Raw genomic sequence first — 23,377 nt, 5'->3', positions numbered from 1 at the left:
AGAGTCATCAGCCAAATCATCAGGATCTTTAAGTTGGACACATTCTCAATTATCTACTGCAGTGTACATTTTCTATGTACAACCTTCAGTTTCTCTTAGTCCCTGACTCCCTCTTTAATATGTTTAATTTTTTGTTTTCACTTTCTTCCAATGTAACACCCCCCCCCCCCCCTTTCCTACTCCCACCTACTTAAATTTTCAGCATTTTTTTCTTCCTTTGGTTTTTATCTATAATTCGATATTTTGCTGTCATCTCTGACTGCTTGATTAATGACATCTCATTCTTAGCATTCTCAAATCTGAAACTAGGCTGTTAGTCCATTGTCTCTTGTCCTGTGTATTGTCTGACTTCTAGCCCATATTTAGTGATTTTTGCCTTCACAGCAGTGGGTCTTCATCTTACTTTTTCTTGCCTCATTTCCTGAATCAAAACTTCTCCTGGTAAAGGAGCTATTTCAAAGCTACAAAAATGGAAGGACTAAACCATCTTTTCATTTTGTATGCATTAGATCTGCTCCGGTATTTCTTGTTTTCAGTGACTATTAATTAGATGCCCATTTTCTAAACTTCAATACAGTAGAACTTGATCAAATCGGAACATGTACAATTCAGAAATCTGCCCAACCATACAAGTTCAGTTCAATGCACTCTATACACTTTTATATGCCTTTTTTTTGTTTGTAGAAAGCGGAACATGTCTAACACGGAAACAGAGGTTATTCACTATTGTATTAAGGTGTGGTACTGCAGATGTGGACATCAAATCGTACTGTTCTGTTCAACAATGAGCTACATACATGCAGTGCTGGTACATCAAAGGAAATGTTATTTTCGCAAGTGCTCTGTTTGGTGGTGTTTCTCATTTTCCATTATTACTGATGTAAGTGGGTGCCAACTGGAATATTCCTATGCATCTACTAACACTCTGTGCAGTGAAAGATGTGGGTGTTGTTCCACTAAATAATGGTTTTACCCGACAAGGTCAAGCACACTGAAGAATGCCATTGCCTGCATTATTTTCTCCAGTTTCAGTTGACTAGTAGCACTTTAAGCGATAACATGATGTCGAACAGGAAGTATGTGTTGCTAACACTTAACGAAAATATTAATGTAATCAGGGTGAGAGAGAAAGACAAATTCTCTGTGTGTGAAATAATGTTGTGTCTCAAATGTGGTAAAATAGATATTTATGGCACTTTAAGAAACAAGGATAAAATACGGGATGAACGCATGAAAGGGAACAGGCAAATTAAAAGAAATGCGAAGAAGATGGGAAATGAAGAAGCTAATTAGATAGTGTGGGAATGGTTCATAAGCACACGGGCAAAAAACTTACCTTTGGCTGGACCCATGTTGCAGAGTGAGGCTCTGAAAGTTTCTAAAAAGCTTGTAAATGTGGAGTTCAATGCATCCACACGATGGCTGGACAGTTTCAAAGCTAGGCACGACATTGTGTGGAACGAAGTGTGTGGAGAAGCTAAGGATGTGCAGGAAAGTGTAGCAACAGAATGGAAGACAATACTGTACAACCTAATTACAAATTATGACCTGAAAGACATGTTCAGTGCCAATGAAACCAGACTGTTTTATTGTGCACTGCCTTCAAAATCTCTAGCAAATTAAAGGTGAAAAGTGCAGCAGTTGAAAAAGGCTCATGGAAAGACTCGCTGAACTGCCATGTGGACAAATGTTACGTGAAATGGAGAAGACACTGGTGATCTGAAAGGTGCAAAACTATGTTGTTTCAAAGCATTGGCATCAGTAAGCTTCCAGTCAGAGGATGAAGCAATAAAAAGGTATGGATGGTGAGTAATGTCATGGAAGAATTGCTGGGCCCTTTCAATGCTTTAATGAAAAAAGGAAATCACCGAGTTCTTTTCCTAGACAATGCAATCCACCACCCAAAAGTCAAGTTATTAAATGTGACATTGACTTGGTTCCCGCCAGGTTCAACCAGCCTAACACAGCAAATGCACCCGGGGTCCAAATCCCATTAGAGGTGATTATTGATGCATTCTCTTATTCTTAGGGTTGAAGAAGCAGAAAGCATTTACTCTTGCTAAGGCCAGACTCCCAGATTCAGCGGCAGAGACTGTGTGTGTGTGTGTGTGTGTGTGTGTGTGTGTGTGTGTGTGTGTGTTATTTCCAAAGAAGACCTTGTCAGCCAAAAGCTCACTGTCTAGCAGTCTTTTTGTTATCCTAATATGCGACTCAGCATCTCCACTATATGGTGAGTAGCAACTATTCTTTTCATAATATTATTTCATGTAGTGTAGGAGACTACATTTGAAGTGATGACTTTCTGTCAACTCACTCCAATTTTACTTCAGCAACAGATTGAATAGGAATTCACAATATAGAAGATCATTGGGAATAAAGGAAGAAGAAAAAGAAACAGAAGAAGAAGAAGAGCAAAATGATGTCATTAGAAAAATTAATATGCCTGAAGAAGTTATTGCATGCATGAACAATGTTAGCAATTTGCAGCACACAACCTGTTGAAACTATTTCACAGTGCCGAAAACTGCTTAAAAAAAAAAAACAAGAAATTTAAACAGGTTTCCCTCCTTAGTATGTGGCAAAAAAGTGAAACTTAAAGTAAATAAACAAAGGAATAACATGTACATACATATAACAATAAACAAATTTAAAGTCAGAGTACAAATACAGAAATGCCGTATTATTTATCAGTTAGTGTAATAGATTAGTGCTCTATTGTTCAATATACAATAAATGAACACCTACTGTGCTGGAGTGAGGATAAATAAATATGTAAATAATTGCAAATTTATACTTATTTGCTTGACACCTGGCAAATTTTATATAGCCTAGAGAGTTTTGTGTAATCCAGAAACTTGTCTAAGTTGGAAAATTATTTTAGTACCATGCGATTCCATTTTGAGAAAGTTTTACTTTCATTTTCAAGAAAGTGTTATTCTTTTCAGAATGCACAAAAAGCTAATGGTTTTATTATTTTTACTCTCTGTTTATCCCAGTAATTTCAGTTAAAAGTGTATAACATTTATAGATAGGGAGTAATTAATTTAAAGAACTGACGAATTGTTCAGAAATGTCTAAGAACTCCCCAGTGAAAACTAAAGCTCATTCCACATTTCATGGCAAAAGTTAATTTTAAAGCTGTTAAAGGAACACAGTAATTATTTACCAGTAATATACACTGAATAGAATATAGTAAAGTACGACATTAATGTGTTGATAAAGTAAAAATAAATGTCATGTGACTAGGGCCTCCCGTTGAATAGACTGTTCGCTAGGTGCAAGTCTTTTCAATCTGATGCCACTTTGGCGACTTGCGTGTCGATGGGGATGAAATAATGATGATTAGGATAGCACAACACCCAATCCCTGAGTGGAGAAAATCTCCGGCTGAGCCAAGAATCGAACCCGGGCCCTTAGGATTAACATTCTGTCGAACTGACCACTCAGTTATGGGGGGCAGACAATGTGTTGATTATATTTAGGTAATTAAAAACAAAGCATAGGCTCACTTGTAAAACACTGAGGGAAAAAAGTTTCTCTGGACTGTTTAAGATGCCAACTTGGCATTTGCCTAAAGTTATTTAGATCTCCTAAACACGGGCACGTGAAAAGAGATTTAAACCCTACTTTTCCCAAATGAAAGTGTGGAGTCTAAGTGAATCACTTCATTCTGTTACAAAATTGTGTATAAATCATACAATAGAAACACTGTCTTTTCACATAAGTATTTATATGGTCCAATTGCACAGTAAGCACCAGCAGCTAGCTTTCAGCTTTAAAACAGAAAAATAATTAATAATACTGTCATGTAGAATCAGAAATCAAGTGCCATTTATGACTGCAATAAGAAATAACACTTCACACTGAAGGCATGTTTAAAATCACACATAGAACTGAACTGCTTGCCTCAGCACAAAATGCTTCTGATTGTACATACTCAGAATGTTCTAGCAAATTCCAATCTTCCATAAACAAATACATCTTAGAACCATCTAGAAATTATAAATCTTAACTGATGAAGAATTGCAGGAGCCAGGAATCAAACTGGTAACCCACACATTGGCAGCTTTAACTGCTACACCATGGCAGATGACATACAGCACATATATTTTAGAGAAACAGAAAACATTTGTTTTGTAATCAGCTATTTCTCAATTAAACTTATATTGTTTCCTTCATGCATTACAAACCATACCTGTGAAGGGGTTCGGAGGTGCTGGTGCTTTGCGTTTCTTCCTTCCCACAATGCCTGGATCACTGCCCATTTGTTCAGCTGTCTGGTTTGAAATGTAAGAAAAACAAACATTATTTTGTGGTTTTCTCACAAAGCTAAGGACAATTTTCTTCAAATAAAATCAAAATTTTCAATTACAATTTTATGTAATGTATAAGGAAACTTTGATTTAAACATGGTAAAGGAAAGTCCTTTGTGGTATGTAAATAATGCAAGAGTAAAGATAAAAATCATTTTTCGCCATGCTAAGATTTCCAAACCAGACAGTAGGTCCTATTATGAAGGACTTACCAAAAGCTTTATTTGTGATAGTCTTTTTGTTGTGCCTATCTGCGACTCAGCATCTCCACTGTATGGTGAGTGGCACCTTTCCATTTCATAATACTGTTACACCTGTAAGTAACCAGCATATTGCCATATTCACATATTTTTAATAAACATGTGAAACTGTTGCTCAAATAGATATTTAAGGAGTAAAGATAGCAACATACCTATCATTTGGTTCCCTTTCCTTGCCCCTTTTTCCTTGTGCAGTTTCGCTTGTTTAAGTTCTCACTGCTAATTGTGATACGCACTGTATACAAATGTTGCAGTTGTGCTCTACTTTCAGCTTGGTGTCCCAATTAGGGCCGTTAATAAAATATCGACCCTTTTTCCAAAAAATATATTCGAATATTGGCTATACCTTTTTACCCAATAAATCAATATCAAAATGGCAATATTGAGTGCAAATTATTATTATTATTATTTACAATCGTATTGACCAACTAGGATCACGTTAACAACTTCAGTTCCTCTTCTGCCTTTGTTGTTGTTTCCTATTTTTCCAGTATTCCCTCATTTTCGCCCCATGAAGTCTCTTCCTTTCTTCTATCCATGTTGTTCCCGATTTTTTATTTATTCTGCTTTGAAAGCCTTCCAAATTCAGTTTTTTGTTTTTAAAATGGTTTTTTTCTGCTATTTCTGATTCTTTGATGTTGTTTCTTTCAAGATCTTTTCTTACTTCTGTAATCCATGCTATTGTCGATTTCTTCTTCCAGTTTTATTTTGTTAGTCTATTTCTATTTTTTTTTCACAGTTTTTGGTATATATTTGAAGTTGTTCATCTGAAATTGTAGTAGAATGGAATTTTACTTTCACTGTGTGAAAGAGTCTTACTACTTTTTGCAATTTCATCATGTCCAATCTTTCTTTTCGACTTTGTGAAGCAAGTACATGTGTTACAAAAGATGAAGTTTGATTGCACTGTGGAAAGGGGGAGTGGTGGTGTGAATGTAATAAGATTTCTGAAGTGAAGAAATAGCACACCAGTGTGTTAAAAAACAATATTGAACACAACTAGTGTGCTACTTCTTCACATCAGCATTCTTCAAAAACAGTTGCTGAAAATGATGAACAAAAATCTAAATGACAAAATTTGTCTTCATGGTAGGCAGATACGTGTGATGGGAAATGCTGATGTAATCTGCACTTGGCACAACCAACAGAAACTGTGACGTTTATCTTCACCACAAAACTCTGACACTACAACTGCTGGGTCGCTGGTGTTGGCATAAATGAAAAAAACGGGGAAGTTGATATGAAGTGTTCCAGACAAATCTGATGCATGATTAAACTGAACGCTGTACCCATTGGACACCTTTTATTGTGCCACTTACATGCTGTTATGCTGTTACCACTGTTAGCAAAGTGGTTATCCCCAAGTGTGAACGGGCATCGTTTTCCTTTAATTTCTTGCCTGAAGGGGGATACGTGGGCTGCTAGCTTGTTGACACACAGAATATACAATAATATATCAATACTTAAAGATACAGCTCTAAAACCGGCAGTATATTTACAATGTGCAGCTGATATTTTTACAGGCATGTATGTCGATATTTTTCCCATCGACATATCAATACTTTCTTTTGATATATCGAGATCCAAAAATGATATTTTTTTTTTTAAATATTGATATACTGGATTCCCAACATTTTTAAAAATATCAACAGTCCTAGTCCCAAACAGTGGCTACCAATAGTGATATAGCCTGTAAAGAAATCTTATAGTTGTAGCGTCTCTGGGGCCACTCTCAGCTTGGTACTCCAAGTGATGCCTTGTGTCACTTGTGCCTTAAAATGGTCCTAGGCAGAGCTGAAACCAGTTTGCACAGTGAAAGTTTAATTGTGTTTTCTGAAAAGGATAGTTACTATTCACCACATAGCGGATTTGCTGAATTGCATATAGACACAACAAAAAGACTGTCAGAAACTGAGCTTTCCGCCAACACAACCTTGTCGGGAGTCCCCCCCCACCCCCCCCCCCCCCCCCTCCCCCACACACACACACACAAATGCAACTCACAACACAGGCAAGACCACAGTCTTTGGCTGCTGAATCCAGCAGCTGTCCCTTTCTAATGCGAGAAAGTTAATTTTGCAACATAGAGAGATTGGACTGAGTAGCGCAAATGAGAAACTTTAAGTTGAAAAATGTGAAATGTAAAAATTGAATCAGAAAATAATTATGAATATTCAGGTAATTGTTTCACCTGGTTCACATCACTGCACATCATTCAGCAAGATACGGTAGACTTATACTGCTATCAGTAAACGTTTCTGAGTGATTTATTCCTCACATTCAGTCAAAGTCTCCTTACACCAACATTTTTTGTTTTTACTCCTTCGCACTTGTTCCAAAACCTCAGTCTTCACTGTTGTATTAAACATCAGTTAGATAGGGAAACATTCTTGTTTGGTGCATGTAATACCTCTACACTTTCTCTTTACGGGTTTTTTCCCTAATGGAGCTGGTTAAATTCTTACCTTTTCCTGGAATGATAAATGGCTCAACAGGTAGTTAATGAAACACTCACAACTCAACATATGGTCACAAATACGGTGCAAATTTGGCATTTTCACATTTGCATTCACAAACCTCTGGATGGCAAGAACAGCACTACTCACATATCAAATGCCAGGAAACAATTCTTAGACCAAGTGGGGCACCAATCCCTGAACACCTGAACCAGAAGTTTGACATTCAACCATAAAACTATTAATGACAGTACTGAAAAACTTTATAAAAATATCAATTTTGGATTTAGTGGCCTAGAGAAACAGTAATGTACACACATTAAGGAACAGAAAGGAATCATGAGGATGTAGAATAAGTTAGTCACCATTTTCATTACTGATGTAGACTTTAATAATGAAACATATTTTGGCAGAATAATGGTGAAAACTAAAGTGCCGAATGAATGACACATAAATGTTGCAAATATGGAATGTCTAACAACTGGAATGGACAGTGAGTGAGCCAAGATGAAAACACTCAGTGACTGAACTGTAGAACTGAGGGAACATTGAAATGAAATGATTGTACAGCATCACTGGTCAGGAGACCCATGAGGGTTGTTCAGCCACCTAGAGCAAGTCTTTTTATTTGATGCCACTTCAGCAACTTGCATGATGATTTTCACAATAATGATGGTGATGATGATGATGATGATGATGATGATGACGACAATACAAAACCCAGTCCCCGATCGGATAAAATCTCCGATCTGACTACAAATGAAACCCAGAACCACAACACATGGCAGTCCGTCGTGCTGACCACTCAGCTATGGAGGAACATTAATTCCAATACCAAAAAAATTACAAGTGAGGACTGTACACAATTATTTAAGTAGAAGCAGGCAATATAATGAACTATTAAGAATCTCAATCTGTCAAAATCGTTACATATGACTACTGAATCAGAATTTTAATCACATTTCTATTTTCTCTTATGATATTGAAAATAAATAAAAATAAAATGAGCTGAATACAAAAAACTAATAATAATGTACAGAAAGTTCAGTTTGAGAATTATGAATTACTTAGGAATAAAGGAGACGACTCACCAAAAGGCAGAAGTCCTGTGTCGTCAATAGGTACACAAACGAAAAGAACAGAGCTTTGCTAGCTTTCAGAATGGAATCCCTTTTGCACCCACCCACTAACCACCCCCCCACCCCCCCCCCCCAACCACACACACACACACACACACACACACACACACACCTGCATACGACTGGCTCCCTACATTGTGCTCGGTTGACTGCCAGCTCTTCCCTGGTCCATGGTGAGTGTACTGGGGTGAGGTGGGGGTGCAGATTGGGCTTGGGTGAGAGATGAAGAGAGATGGGGGGGAGGGGGGGGGGGCAGGGAGGGGATTCAGAGGAAGCATCTGGTAGCTTGTGAGACAGTGGGGAGCTATTTTTGGGCTAGCAAGGGGTGCAGGTGGCAGGCAGCTGAGCACATAATTTCATAGACTAGGGCAGGAGATGGCAGCTGCCAAAAATTGGGAGAGGGTGCTAGGATGGTATACGCATGAGCACACCCACATGCACATGCGTGCATGAACGCGTGCGCGCCCGCACATCCGCTCGCGCGCGCGCGCGCCCGCACATCCGCTCGCTCGCGCGCGCGCGCGCCCGCACATCCGCTCGCGCGCGCGCGCGCGCGCGCGCCCGCACATCCGCTCGCTCGCGCGCGCGCGCGCCCGCACATCCGCTCGCGCGCGCGCGCGCGCGCGCGCGCGCGCGCGCGCGCGCGCCCGCACATCCGCTCGCGCGCGCGCGCGCGCGCGCACACACACACACACACACACACACACACACACACACACGCGCGCGCACACGCACACGCACACACACACACACGCACACACACTATTGGGTGGGGAGTGGGGGTTCAGTGAGTTACCTTAGGTTTAGACCAGGGAGGTTATGGGAGCGATGGATGTGCTGTAAGGATAGCTCCCATCTGTGCAGCTCAGAAAAATTGGTGGTGTTGAAGAGGATCCAGATGGCACAGGTGGTGAAGCAGCCGCTGCAATCTTGCATGTTGTGCCACTGGGTAGTCCACCTTGATTTTGGCAACAGATTGGCAGTGGCCATTCATTCTGGTTGACAGCTAGTTGGTTGTCATACCAATGTAAAATGCTGTGGAGTGGTTGAAGCAGAGCTGGTATATAACATGACTCCTTTCACATGTGGCCCCTCCTCTGATGGGGTACGATAAGCTTGCAACGGGACTGAGTAGGTAGTGCTGAGTGGGTGGATTGGGCAGGTCTGGCATCGGAGTCTTCCATAAGGTTCTGATTCCTTTGGCAGGGTATTGGGGGTGGGAGTGGCATTGGGATGGACTAGGATGTTGTGGAGGTTGTATGGGTGGCAGATCTCCACTTTGGAAGGAGATGGGAATATCTTGTGTAGGATGTCCCTCATTTCAGGGCATGATGATAGATATTCAAAGCCCCGATGAAGGATGTGGTTCAGTTGTTCCAGTCCCATGTGGCATTGAGTGACAAGGGAGTGCTTCTTTGTGGTTGGTTCTTGGGGTCGAGGTGAGCATCAGGTATGTGTGTGGGGACGTGGCAGGGAGATCTGTTTGTGTATTAGGTCTGGAGGGTTTTGCCTGTCTGCGAAGGCCTTTGTGATGCCTTCAGCGTACTGAGAGAGGGAGTTCTCGTCACTGCAGATGCGTCTGCCACAGGTGGCCAGGTTGTATAGGAGGGATTCTTTGGTGTGGAAGGGATGGCAGCTGTCAAAGTGCAGGTACTGTTGGTGATAGGTGGGTTTTATGGGGACCGAGGTGTGGATGGAGCCATCTTAGAGGATGAGATTGATATCTAAGAAGTTGGCACGATGGGTGGAGGAGGACCAGGTGAATTGGATGGGAGAGAAGGTCTTGAGATTGTGGAGGAATGAGGATAAGGTGACCTGGCCTTGGGCCCAGATTATAAAGATGTCATTGATAAACCTGAACCAGACCAGGGGTTTGGGGTTTTGGGAAGCTAGGTATGTTTCGTCTAGGTGGTCCATGAAGAGGTTGGCATAGGAGGGTGCCGTCGGGTGCCCATGGCTGTGCCACAAATTTGTTTGTATACCTCCCCTTCAAAGGTGATGTAGTTAAGGGTTAGGATGTAGTTGGTTAGGTGTACGAGGAATGAAGTGGTGGGTTTGGAGTCTGTAAGGCATTAGGAGAGATAGTGTTTAATTGCAGCAAGGCCATGGACATGAGGGATGTCGGTGTATAAGGAGGTTGTGTCTACAGTGATGAGTAGCGACCCAGGAGGTAAGGGTGAGGGGATGTAGGAATTGGTTGGTATCTTTAATGTGGGAGACTATGTTTTGGACAACTGGTTGCAGATGTTGGTCAACAAGGGCCGAGATCCTTTCAGTGGGGACACTGTAACCAGCCACAATGGGGCCCCCAGGATTCTTAGGTGTGTGGATTTTGGGGAGCATGTAGAAGGAAGGTGTGCAGACTGTTGTTGGTGTGAGTAGATAGATGGATTCAGGGGAGAGGTTCTGAGAAGGGCCTAACAATTTCAGCAGGGATTGTATTTTATGCTGGACTTCTGGGATGGGGTCACTTTAGCAGGGCTTGTAGGTGTCTGTGTTAGACAACTGGTGGTGGTCCTCTGCCAGGCAGTCACTCTGATTCATTACAACAGTGGTGGAAACTTTGTCTACTACTAATAAGAAATAGCGCTATCACAGAAAACAGTCAAAATGTTGTGAAGCATCATTCAACAATTTCTGCACATACTGTGTAAAGGTAATTGCACAACATAAAGAGGAAAGCTCTAGTCTCTAGATACTCATGTTTCTATAATTCTGTGGCCAGCAACTGGTATTAAACAGAATAATTTATTCTATTATCCCATACTGAAGACAAATGCAAACAAACATATACCTCAACTACTTACATGCTTCATTGCCACTTCTCCTATCTTTGGAGAAAACTTTCTGATGTTCTCCAGAAAGTCTTTCAGGTCTGACATGGAAGCTTCCTTGATATTCTCCCTCAACCTGAGAAAAGTTTCTAGTATGAATTTCAATTGTACATTTCGACAACCTAGCACAGCACATATACAGCATTGATTATACTCACACAGGTATATTTTCACGCATCTGGTGAGAGAAACGATAGTTAGCCACTTGGGGAAGATAAAGATGCTCTAATTGCTCCAGTGTTTTTAATGCAGGGTAATATCTGAAACAAGTATAATATTGGTAATGAACAAAATTTAGTCAAAGAGAATTTTGAAAAGAAAATTACACTATCGATATACAGATGGCATAAAAGTATTTTAATAATGTTTGAGATATGAAGAACTAGGTGAAAAAGGTAAAGCTGTCATCAAGCTGCAGGTTGGTTTGAACACTGATGTGCTTTACTACATATGGTGCCAAGGAAGGTGATATGCCACTGCCTTCCTCGGACCTTTAAATTGTCTTATCCTGCCATTTGTAGGAAGGGACCAACAGTTTAACATGGAATCTGAACCAGAGTGAACTTTATATTCTCCTCAAAACCCTGCACTTCATTTCACACAGCTTTAAATTTGTAACGCTGTGATTATCCCTTTTTTTTTTTTGGGGGGGGGGGGGGGGGGGCGCATACTTAACTTTGTCACACTGACACAAGTCTGCCATTATGTTTAAGAATACAAGTGATGTATTTCACTATGTCTTTAATACAAAGAACGTTTCTGCTGCTGCTTCTGTTTCACGCAGTTTGGCACCTGGAAAGCAGTGGAACTGAGCTCGGTGAAGATCAATGATAACTGCATGAGCGAAATTATGAGTGTGGAGTGTGAAGTGTGAATGAAGTTGTGTCAGCGCTCGCTCGCTCTCTCTCTCTCTCTCTCTCTCTCTCTCTCTCTCTCTCTCTCTCTCTCTCTCTCTCTCTCTCTCCCCCCCCCCCCTCCCCCTGTGTGTGTGGGGGGAGGGGGAGGGGGAGGGGGAGGGGGAGAAGGAGAGGGAGAGGGAGAGGGAGAGGGGGGAGAGAGAGAGAGAGAGAGAGGGAGGGAGGGAGGGAGGGGGAGGGAGAGAGAGAGAGAGAGAGAGAGAGAGAGAGAGAGAGAGAGAGAGAGAGAGAGAGAGAGAGAGAGACTTTCAGAATGATGAGTCGTGAATTATAATGTATGATTTTCATCATATTAGTACACAATTTACCTCAGGGAGTCACACCTAGTGATACGTGGCTGGCGACCACAGGGCCCCGAGCTGAGTCCTGGCATTGCTTCCACTTACTTATGCCAGGCTCCTCACTCTTATCTTTCCTATCTGGCCACCCTCGGCCAGCTCTTGTTCTTTTCCGACCCTGACGCTATTAGGTTTCGAGGGCTAGGGGTCTTTCATTTTCCAACCTATACTTCTCATGCAGCGTCTGACCCGGAGTGGGCGGCTGCAAAAGGCGTCTGTATCCCATGTTAGGGGCGGCCTCCAGAACTGCGGAAGGCAACGGAATACCACCGCAGATTATCTTCCCTGCATAATGCAGTCTCCATTTTATGCACAAAAAATGGCTTCCTCTCATGTTAAATCAGTGTCCGGAGGTAAAATAGTCCCCCATTCGGATCTCCGGGGGGGGACAACTTGAAAGGAGGCAAAAAATCAAAACGAGAATTGGTACCTGGAATGTCAGAACTCTGCTACAAGCAGGAAAACTAGAAAACCTTAAAAGAGAGATGGAAAAGAATCATATGGACCTCGTAGGAGTTGCTGAAGTAAGATGGAATGGACATGGAGAGTTCCAGTCAGATGAATATGTATTCTACTACTCAGGAGGAGAAGTAATAGGAATTAATGGAGTAGGAATGATTATGACAAAGGAATTGGCTAAATGTGTGGAATATGTAGACTATGCAAATGACCGGTTATTCGTGTAAGGCTGAAAGGAGCACAAAAAGATTTACTGATTGTCCAGGTGTATATGCCAACTTCAGAACATGATGACCAAATTGTAGAGGAAACGTACAATGTAATAGAGAGAATAATGGACGAAAATAAAAAATGCTGCAAAATAGTAATGGGAGACTGGAACGCCATTGTGGGAGAAGGGAAAGAGGGAAACATAGTAGGCAGTCATGGTCTTGGAAAGAGAAATGACAGAGGTGAATGGTTAATTGACTTCTGCAGGGAAAGACAGCTGATAGTGGCAAACACATGGTTCAAGAACCATAAGAGGAGGCTCTACACTTGGAAATCACCAGGGGATAAATATAGAAACCAAATCGATTTTATACTGGTAGAAGAAAGATACAGGAATGGAATCAAGAAGGCGCACACATTACCAGGTGCAGATATTAATAGTGACCACAACTTACTTATGGCAGAAATAGAAATAAGAATGAAAAAACTGAAAAAGGCGACAATGGTGAAGAAATGGGATCTAGAGAAGATAAGGTCCAACAAAGAACAAATTACAGAAATGCTGTCTCGGGACTTTCTAAACACATTACGAGACAAAGAAGCACCTGATAATGCCAATGAGTACTGGAATATGCTGAAAGAAGGAATCATTAAAGCAGGACAGCAAAATATAGGATATGTAAAAGGGAAAAGGTCAAAAAAACCATGGGTCACACAAGAAATGATTTCCAAGATGGAGGAGAGAAGAAAATTCAAAAACAAGAACACTGAAGATGCAAGAAAGATATACCGAAGGTTAAATAACGAACTGCGAAGAGAAACAGAGCAGGCTAGGAAAAAATGGCTAAAAGAGGAATGTGATGAAATTGAAGAACTGGACAGGAAAGGAAGATACGACTTACTATACAACAGAGTAAAGACTATGACATGGGAACAAAACAGAGCAGGAAGTGCTACTATGGAAATTTTGAGTAAAGACGAAGAGGTAGTGTATAAAGATTGTGACGATGTCCTCCAGAGATGGGAAGAATATATAAAAGAGCTATATGACACAAATAGCAAACCAGAAACTCTGGAACTTGAATCACACAACAGTGTAAGTGATGAAGAGAAAGGACCGACCATCATAATGGAAGAAGTAAAGTCTGCTATTGCTGCAATGAAAAATGGCAAAGCAGTAGGTACAGATACAATACCGGGAGAAATACTAAAATGCTTGAACCACAATGGAATAAGAGAAATATTGAGGTTATGTAATAAAATATATGACAGTGGTGAATGGCCTGAGGACTTTTTGACAACAGTAATGATTCCATTGCCGAAAAAACAAGGAACCAAGAAATGCAGCGAGCACAGGACAATCAGCCTCATTTCACATGCAGCCAAAGTGATGTTAAGAATAATTAATAAAAGACTTGAAAAAGTAATAGAGGAGAATCTCGGCGAGGAGCAGTTTGGCTTTAGACGGAATACGGGCACCAGAGGTGCAATAGGGCTCCTACGAATCTTAGGAGAAAGGTTTATTGAAAAAGGAAGAGACCTATATATGTGCCTCATCAATTTAGAAAAGGCATTTGACAATGTGGTTTGGGACAAGCTGGCGACTATTATGAGGGAAAAGAGAGTGGACTGGAAAACCAGAAGACTTATAAACTCATTGTACCTTAATCAAAAAGTTTCAGTTAAAGTGAGAGGAGAAAGTACGAACTGGATCAGACTAGGGAAAGGAGTAAGACAAGGATGCTGTTTATCACCTACTCTTTTCAACCTGTACTTGGAAAATATGATTGACCAATGCTCATTAGATGACAAAGGAGTAGAAATTGGAGGAAGAAGAGTAGGGTGCTTGAGATTTGCTGATGACATGGTCCTTCTAGCCATAGGGGAAAAAGAATTACAGGATTTGGTGGACACCATTGCAACTAACGGAAAAAAATATGGAATGAAAATTAACACAAATAAAACAAAAGTATTGGCAATAGGAGGAAATAAGGAACTAAAAATTGTGCTGAATGGAGAAAAACTAGAACAGGTGCAAAATTTTAAGTATCTTGGAAGCAGGATAGACACCGACTGGAAGTGCACCACAGAAATTAAAACAAGGATAGCAATGGCAAAAGAGGCGTTTTATAAGAAAAGGAGAATCTTCTGCAGCAGTATGGACAGAGAACTCAGAAAGAGACTCATAAAATGTCTTGTATGGAGTGTTCTTCTATATGGCGCTGAAACATGGACTATGAGGAAAAGAGACAGAGAAAGGCTGGAGGCTTTTGAGATCTGGACATGGCGGAAGATGGAAGGAATAAGTTGGATGGACAGAGTAAAAAATGAAGAGGTACTGAGAAGAGTGGGAGACAAAAGGCAGTTACTAGATGTAATAAAGAGAAGAAAAAGAAATTGGATTGGGCATATATTAAGAAAGAATGACGGACTGATAAAAACAGTTTTAGAAGGTTATGTAGAAGGGAAAAGAAAGCGAGGAAGGAAGAGATTCCAGATACTGGATGACATGATGGACGGTACAACATACAGCAGCCTTAAGAAGGAAGCAATGGATCGCAGAAAATGGAGAGGCAAAGGACCTGCTAATATAGCAGATAACTGATGATGATGAGTACACAATTACAACAAAAATATATTTCCATGTTATTTATCTACATCTTGTACACTTAGATGGAAGTGATTTGTCCGTATCATGTACAGCATGTTCAAAGGATGAATAAAAGATACTATAATGTATTAAACGAACACTTATTGCAATGGAAAGGTTGTGATAAATGCTGGATTTACATTGCTCCTATACAGGTTCTCAGATATCAACTGTGTTTTAATTCACGTCATAAATGTGAAAAAACAATGAAAAATCATGATGAAAGTAATGTTTTTTTCTGTTAGTAACTGTGTTCTTACATAGTGCAAGAATGCACTGAGATCTGATTCATTATAGATAACCTGACTTTTCACACAAATCAATTTCAAACTGAGTTAATGTGATCTGCAAACTTGTCCTTAGAACCTTTAAGAAAATCACATTCTCGATGTTCTCTCACTAAAACTAGTGCTCTCTACATTTCTGGACACTAACCTTCTTTAGCTTGAACACAATGAATTACATGTTTCATTTAAATGAAAAGATCATCTGATGTGTCATACTAGCAATTAAAAATTATCTTGCTGCTCATTTCAATGGGCATGCCCAGCTTCAAGAAAGGAAAACTGGAACTAGCGTTGGTGTTATTAGAGCCAGAGTACTACCTCACATAGCACAAGGAAGAAAGAAGCAATCACCTATGACTTTGTTGCATTCCTTGATGTGACTTAGGAAAAACAAAACAAACTTAAACTGGGATGGCCAGTGAAAATGAGCCAGATACGTCAACCAATGCTCTACTTCATTCAAGAATCCACACATCATATTCCAGGAAAAACATTTCCGATTCTCATATAAACTATTTATTATAACCAGAGTTACAAATTCTAATGATGAACAAAGCAAGAGAACAGTCTAATGTATCTTATGTCTTCTCCATGAACACGAAAATCTGCTTTGCAGTATTTGGCTTCTCTGGTGCATCACGTCTCACTGGTAGGTAACTCTTTAAATGCTCATCAAAATTCCACATTATGTCATCGAGACATTCATTGGACTAGCATTATTAGCCATTGATGAGGGATGCATAAAATTGGTGCATGCTTTTGTAGACCTGGGATCCTTGATGTTATCACCTTCTCAGCAAACATCATCTGTACTGTTAGTTTTTACTTTTGAACACTGTCGAGACAAAGTCTTGAACTTCAGCTTTAGTTTTGGTCAATTAACTTTTGCATTCATTTTTTTCATTTTGTTTAGTGTTGGCATTTATACATTGTAACCAACCTGCTTTACTCTTCACAAAAATCCAAAAATCGTCAAACACAAATATGTTACAATACATTATTATTATTATTATTATTATTTAATGTTACATGCACAGAAACGGGCTATATTATTTAATGTTATTATTATTATTATTTAATGTTACATGCACAGAAACGGGCTATAAGAATTATGTGCTGAATCCATCTTAGGCACCCTTGCAGAAATCTGTTTACAGATCTTCAGATCATTACAACAACTGCTCAATATATTTTCTCTGATCTGCTTTGTTACTATAAATAGTAACTTACTCAAAATCAGTAGTTCATATCATAATTACAACACCTGGAAGAAACTTGATAGTCACTAGGATCTAAAAAGAAGAGTATAGTGAAGAAGGGGGTTTAAAGTGTTTCTTTGTTGAGAGTTGAATTGCTGGTTAAACTGCACATACGTTCTGTCACCTTGATGTGTATATGTCAATTTTACCTCTTAATTTCCGGCCACCGTTATTAAAGTTAATTACTTTTGTAATCCTGCCATGGAATACCAAGATGCAATGCTGCTGGACTACTTCTGCTCTTTACAATGCACAGAAGCTGAAAGAGAGTTTTAATTTGCCCAAGCTACTAAATGACGTAAACAGCTTAGCATTAACTCTTCAGTTTTGGCATAAAGCTTCAATTGCAATGATGGGAACCCTTAGCTCATGACAAACGATGAAAATATACATTTGTTTTGAAAATGGCCAATCCAGGATGGAATGTAACAATATTGTGAAATGGAAAGTTGGTACTCACCATACTGCAGAGATGCCGAATTGCAGATAGGCATTGTTACAATTCAAGCTTTTGCCCAACAAATACACACACACACACACACACACACACACACACACACACACACACACACACAGCCTCTGGTAGCTGAAGTCACACTGCGAGCAACAGCAGCAATGCATAATGGGAGCGGCAACTGGTTGAGGATAAGAAGGATGCTGGGTCAGGGAGGGGGAAGGATAGCAGAGGGGACAGTGACGTGCTGCTGGGGAGCACGCAAGGATGAGGTGGAGAGAGGGTAGGGCAGCTAGGTGCAGTCGGGAGATTAGATGGAGGGCAGGGGAGAGGTGGGAAGGGGGGTAGCGGCAAAAGAGAGAGAACTAAAAAGACTGCTTGTGTTGGTGGAATGAGGGCTGTGTAGTGCTGGAATAGGGATGGGGCTGGATGGATCAGAAAAATGACTAACAAAGTTTGAGGTCAAGAGGGTTATAGGAATGTAGGATATACTGCAGGGAGAGTTCCCACTTATGCAATTCAAAAAATCTGGTGTTGGTGGGAAGGATACATATGGCACAGGCTGTGAAGCAGTCATTGAAATGAAGAATGTTCTGTCAGACAGTGTATTCAGCAACAGAGTGGTCCACTTGGTTCTGGGCCACAGTTTGTGAGTGGCCATTCATGTGGACAGCCTGATGGTTGTCAAGCCCACATAGAATGCAGCACAATGCTTGCAACTTAGCTTTTAGAATGCATAACTGGTTTCAGAGGTAGCCCTACCTTTGATACGTGATGTTTGTGACTGAAATGGAGTAGGTGGCGGTGGGAGGATTTATGGGACAGGTCTTGCATCTACATCTGCTACAGGGATATGAGCCAAGAGGTAAGGAGCTGGGAGCAGGGGTTGTGTAGGGATGCTTGGTTGGTTTATAAGGGGGGAAAAGGACCAAACTGTGAGGTCATCGGTCCCTTGTTCCCAGCAGAACAATTACCCAAGGGAAAGAAGAAAACAAAGATGATGTATGGCACAATAACAGGAGAAAGGAAGAACCAAAAGAATGACAGAAGGACAACAAATGCTACCATGGACAAAACAGGACAAGAAAACCACAGAGAGAGGCAAGAAATAGGGAGAAGAGATCAATAACAAGAAAGCAGATTACCATGTCTGGCTGACCAAGAGAATAAAAAAGGAGAAGTCAGCCACTCTGCAACACATTAAAACCTCCATCCTAAAAGCCCTAGGGTGGAGGACACAGAGGGACAAAGGACATGTGCTAAAACTCAGATCAATTGATAAAACCCACCCTCACGAATAAAACGTAAAACTAAAGCTGCTGTTGGAGCAATGTTGCCCAACACCAAAGGTAGGGTGCTGAGAAAGTTAGAAGTCCACTGCAGAGCGGCTAAAAGTGGGCAGTCCAGTAAGAGGTGGACGACTGTCATTTGGGAGCCGCAGCAACGCTGAGGTGGTAAACGTGTGAGCCATGTATGGCCAATGTGGAGCGGACAAAGAACAACTGATTCCTTGCGAGAAGCCCACAGGGAAGACTTCCATACATTCACAGTCTCCTTAATGACACACAGTTTGCTTTGCATACTGTTATGCCACTCCGTCTCCCAAAGCTGAAAAACCTTGCGACGTAAGACAGAAAATGGCTCTGAGCACTATGGGACTTAACATCTACGGTCATCAGTCCCCATTAGAAAGAATGCAGGTCAGTCTCAGAGATGCCCATCTCCAGGAACAGTTTCTGCGTAGCCTGTTTGGCCAGCCTGTCAGCAAGTTCGTTTTCTGGCAGTCCGACGTGTCCCGGGGTCCACACAAACACCACTGAACGACTGGACTATTCTCTGGCAGAGATGGACTCTTGGATGGTCACTACCAAAGGATGGCAAGGGTAGCAATGGTCAATAGCTTGTAAGCTGCTCAGGAAGTCAGAAAAGAGAATAAACAACTCACCAGAACACGAACAGATGTAGTGAAGTGCACGAGATGTGGCCAGAAGCTCTGCAGTGAATACATTGCAGCCAGCAGGCAAGGAATGCTGTTCAATATAGGCTCTGTCGACATAGGCAAAGCCAAAATTACCACCAGCCATTGAGCCATCGGTGTAAACAACTTCAGAGCCCCGGAATACGTCAAGAATCAAGAGGAAGGGACAGTGGAGAGTGGCAGGTTTAACTAAGTCCTTAAGGCTATGCAAAAGGTCCAGACGAAGCTTCGGCCGAGGTGTACACCATTTAGGTGTACACGAATGGACCACAAGTAGAGGTGGTAAAGGGAAGGACTCCAGTTCGGAGAGAAGGGATCACACGTGAACCGCAATCAGGAGTCCTGACCTGGGCCGGCAATACAGGAGATGAACTGCCGTGGGTAGGAAAAGGAGAAGGTATTTCGGATGATCAGGAGAACTACAAATGTGTGCAACATAACTGGTGAGCAGTTGTGCACATCGGATCCGCAATGGAGGGACTCCGGCCTCCATCAGGACACTAGTCACTGGTCTCGTTTTAAAAGCTCCCGTCGCAAGGTGAACGCCACAGTTGTGCACCGGATCAAGTAAATGCATGCTGAGGGTGCCGCCAAACCATAAACCAGACTCTCATAGTCAAGGCAGGATTGAACAAGGGCTCTGCAGAGCTGCAGCAGCGTAGAGCGATCTGCACCCCAGTTGGTGTTGCTCAGGCAGCATCGAGCATTGAGGTGCTGCCAGCACTTCCGCTGAAGCTGACAAAGGTAGGGTAGCCAAGTCAATCGGACGCTGAAAACCAGTCCTAAGAATCAACATGTTTCCACTACAGTGAGTGGATCATCATTAAGATAAAGTTCAGGTTCCGGATGAACAGTATGATGCCAACAGAAGTGCATGACACATGACTTCACTGAGAACTGGAAGCCCTAGGCTAGAGCCCATGACTGCGCCTTGTGAATGGCTCCCTATAGATGATGTTCTGCAATATAAGTACTGGAGGAACAATACGAAATGCTAAAGTCATCCGCATACAGACAAGGGGACGCTGACAGCCCTACAGCTGCTGCTAGGCCATTAATGGCCACTAAAAATAGAGATACACTCAATACAGAGCCCTGCGGAATGCCATTCTCCTGCATATGGGGGGAACTATGGGAGGCACCAACTTGGACACAGAAGGTACGGAGCGAAAGGAAGTTTTGGATAAAAATCGGGAGCGGGCCCTGGAGACCCCACTCATACAATGTAGCAAGGATTTGATGTCGCCGGGTAGTGTTGTATGCTTCACGTAAGTAAAAAAGGCGGCAACCAGGTGTTGGCATCTGGAAAAGGCTATTCGGATCGCAGACTAGAGGGACACAAGGTTATCAGTGGTAGAGTGACCCTGGTGGAAGCTGCCCTACATGGAGCCAGTAGGCCACGTGACTCCAGGACCCAACCCAACCACTGACGCTCCATACATTCCAGTAGCTTACTGAGAACACTACCCACATCAAGCGGATTTTTACCGGGTTTTAGCACCAGAATGATGGAGCTCCTCCGCCATTGCGATGGAAAGATGCCATCACACCAGATCCGGTTGAAGATGACCCAGAGATATCACTTGTATGCAGATGAGAGATGTTTAATCATCTGACTGTGGATACAATCCGCCCCAGGAGCCGTGTCGGCGCAATGTGCAAGGGTGCCGAGGAGCTCCCACTCTTTAAATGGGGTGTTATAGGGTTCACTGTGGCATGTAGTGAACAAGAGGACTTTCCTTTCCATCCACCATTTGAGGGACCAAAAGGTTGGGGGGTAGTTCTCTGATGCAGATGCACAAGCACAGTGCTCAGCAAAGTGCTTGGCAATTGCGTTTGCGTCGGCAGAGAGCATGCCACAGATGTTAACGCTAGGGAAACTTGTTGGGGGTATGGTACCCAAAAAGATGTCTGATCTTCATCCAGACTTGGGAAGGTGACGTATGGCACCAAATGGTCGACACATACCTCTCCCAACAATCCTGATTCTGTCTTTTTATAAGCTGGAAAACATGGGCACGGAGCCGCTTAAAGGCTGTTAGGTGGTCTAGGGAAGGGTGCCACTTATGTTGCTGTAGAGCTCGCATACGCTCTTTAATTGCCTCAGCAACTTCCGGCGACCACCAAGGGACTGTCTTTTGCCAGGGGCATTCTAGAGAATGAGTGATCGCGTTTTCCGCCACAGAAACTATCGTTGCAGTGATCTGCTCAATCACAACATTGATTGCACCATGTGGGGTAAATTCAGTGGTGACAGCAGAGGTGAAGGCTACCCAGTCTGCCTTGTCTAAAGCCCATCTGGGTAGGGATCTGTGGGCATGACACCGGGGGAGTAACAGGAAGATGGGGAAATGGTCACTACCGCACAGGTCATCATGTGCTCTCCAGTCGATAGATGGGAGAAATCCTGGGCTGCAAAACAATAAATCTATGGCCAAGTAAGTACCATGAGCCACACTGAAATGTGTGGCGGCCCCAATATTTAAGAGGCTGAGTTCAAGTTGGGACAGTAAATTTTCGACATCTCTACCACGGCCTGTAAACATGGTGCTACCCCACAACGAGTTATGGGCATTAAAATCTCCCAAAAGTAGGAAAGGTTTAGGGAGTTCATCAATCAGTGCAGCCAATACGTTCAAGGGTACCGCACCATATGGAGGGAGATATACATTGCAGACAGTTATTTCCTGCGTCGTCCGTATTCTGACAGCCACAGCTTCATGAGGAGTTTGAAGGAGCACAGGTTCACCACATACCGAGTTCAGGACATAAACACAAACTCCACATGAAACACTATTATATTCGCTATGCTTCTTGTAATATCCCCTGTAGCCATGATGGGCAGGGGTCCACATTGCCAGGAACCAGGTTTCCTGGAGGGCAATGCAGAAATCAGGTGTAAAGATTAACAGTTGCCATAGCTCAGCCAGGTGGTGGAAAAAACTGAAACAATTCCACTGGAGGATGACGTGATCATGAGACTGGGGAGGCATGAAACACTCAATGAGGCAGTCTACGCATCAGGGTCACCTGCTGCCACTGACATTTCTTGAACACGCTACATCCATTGTGTCTGAGGGTCTGGTGAGATCTAGGTCCTCAGCGGATGCCAGAATCTTCACCTCAGACGCGGAGGTCGTAGGCAGCGGGGGAGTGGATGCCACCCCAATTCCCTTGGTCTTGGGGGTCTTCTTTCTGGATTTCTCTCACTGATCCTAGCATTTCTCTGGCTGGGAGGGCTTCACTGTTTCGATCTCCAGGACAGAGGATGATTGCGAAGCCCTATGACCAGCTGCTTTACGGCACTTCATCCATTGGCGGGTGTCATCTTTCCCACTAGCAGAAACCTGGGAAGGGAGTGACCCAAGGGACCCCTTCCTAGTGAGAGGAGCCGAAGAAGATTACGCTTCTCTGGCTGAGAAGTGGGGACTGGTGTCCCCAATGGTTGGGGGGACAGTGTTCCCGAAGTATGTGGTGTGGGAGCAACAGGGAGGGAAGTTCCCCCCATCATCAAGGAGGGAGGTGTAGTCTTCCAGCTCCAAGAGCCAACTGGATCTCGCAGAACTGATGGGGTTACAACAGTTCTCGTAGCGGCAGGATAAGAGGAGGTCATAGCCACAGGATGTAGGTGCTCAAATGTCCTCTTAAGCCTCAGTGTAGGTCAGTCGGTCCAGGATCTTTTATTCCATGATTTTCCTCTCTTTCTGTAAAATCCTGCAGTCTGGAAGGCTAGGTGATTGATGCTCTCCGCAGTTGACACTGATGGGAGGTGGGGCACATGGAGTATTGGGATGAGATGGATGTCCACAATCTTGACATGTGA

The 23,377-nt window shown here is 42.4% G+C and overlaps 1 protein-coding gene across 3 annotated transcripts in view; it reads right to left on the bottom strand.

The window, feature by feature from the left end:
- LOC124783974 (exocyst complex component 6B) overlaps positions 1 to 23,377 on the bottom strand; it is a 170,739-nt gene that overhangs the window by 90,467 nt on the left and 56,895 nt on the right. For all 3 annotated transcript variants that reach the window (XM_047254065.1, XM_047254063.1, XM_047254064.1), the window contains exons 4-6: positions 11,161 to 11,262; positions 10,976 to 11,078; positions 4,196 to 4,277 (exon numbers count right to left, since the gene is read on the bottom strand). In XM_047254065.1, the coding sequence (XP_047110021.1) occupies positions 4,196 to 4,277; positions 10,976 to 11,078; positions 11,161 to 11,262 (287 nt within the window). The remainder of the gene's footprint in view (positions 1 to 4,195; positions 4,278 to 10,975; positions 11,079 to 11,160; positions 11,263 to 23,377) is intronic.

The sequence above is a fragment of the Schistocerca piceifrons genome, chromosome 1 (genome assembly GCF_021461385.2).
Source record: "Schistocerca piceifrons isolate TAMUIC-IGC-003096 chromosome 1, iqSchPice1.1, whole genome shotgun sequence".
In the NCBI taxonomy this organism is placed as follows: domain Eukaryota; kingdom Metazoa; phylum Arthropoda; class Insecta; order Orthoptera; family Acrididae; genus Schistocerca; species Schistocerca piceifrons.
The sequence above is the reverse complement of the archived record's forward strand: the minus strand, read 5'-3'. Positions and strand labels throughout refer to the sequence as shown.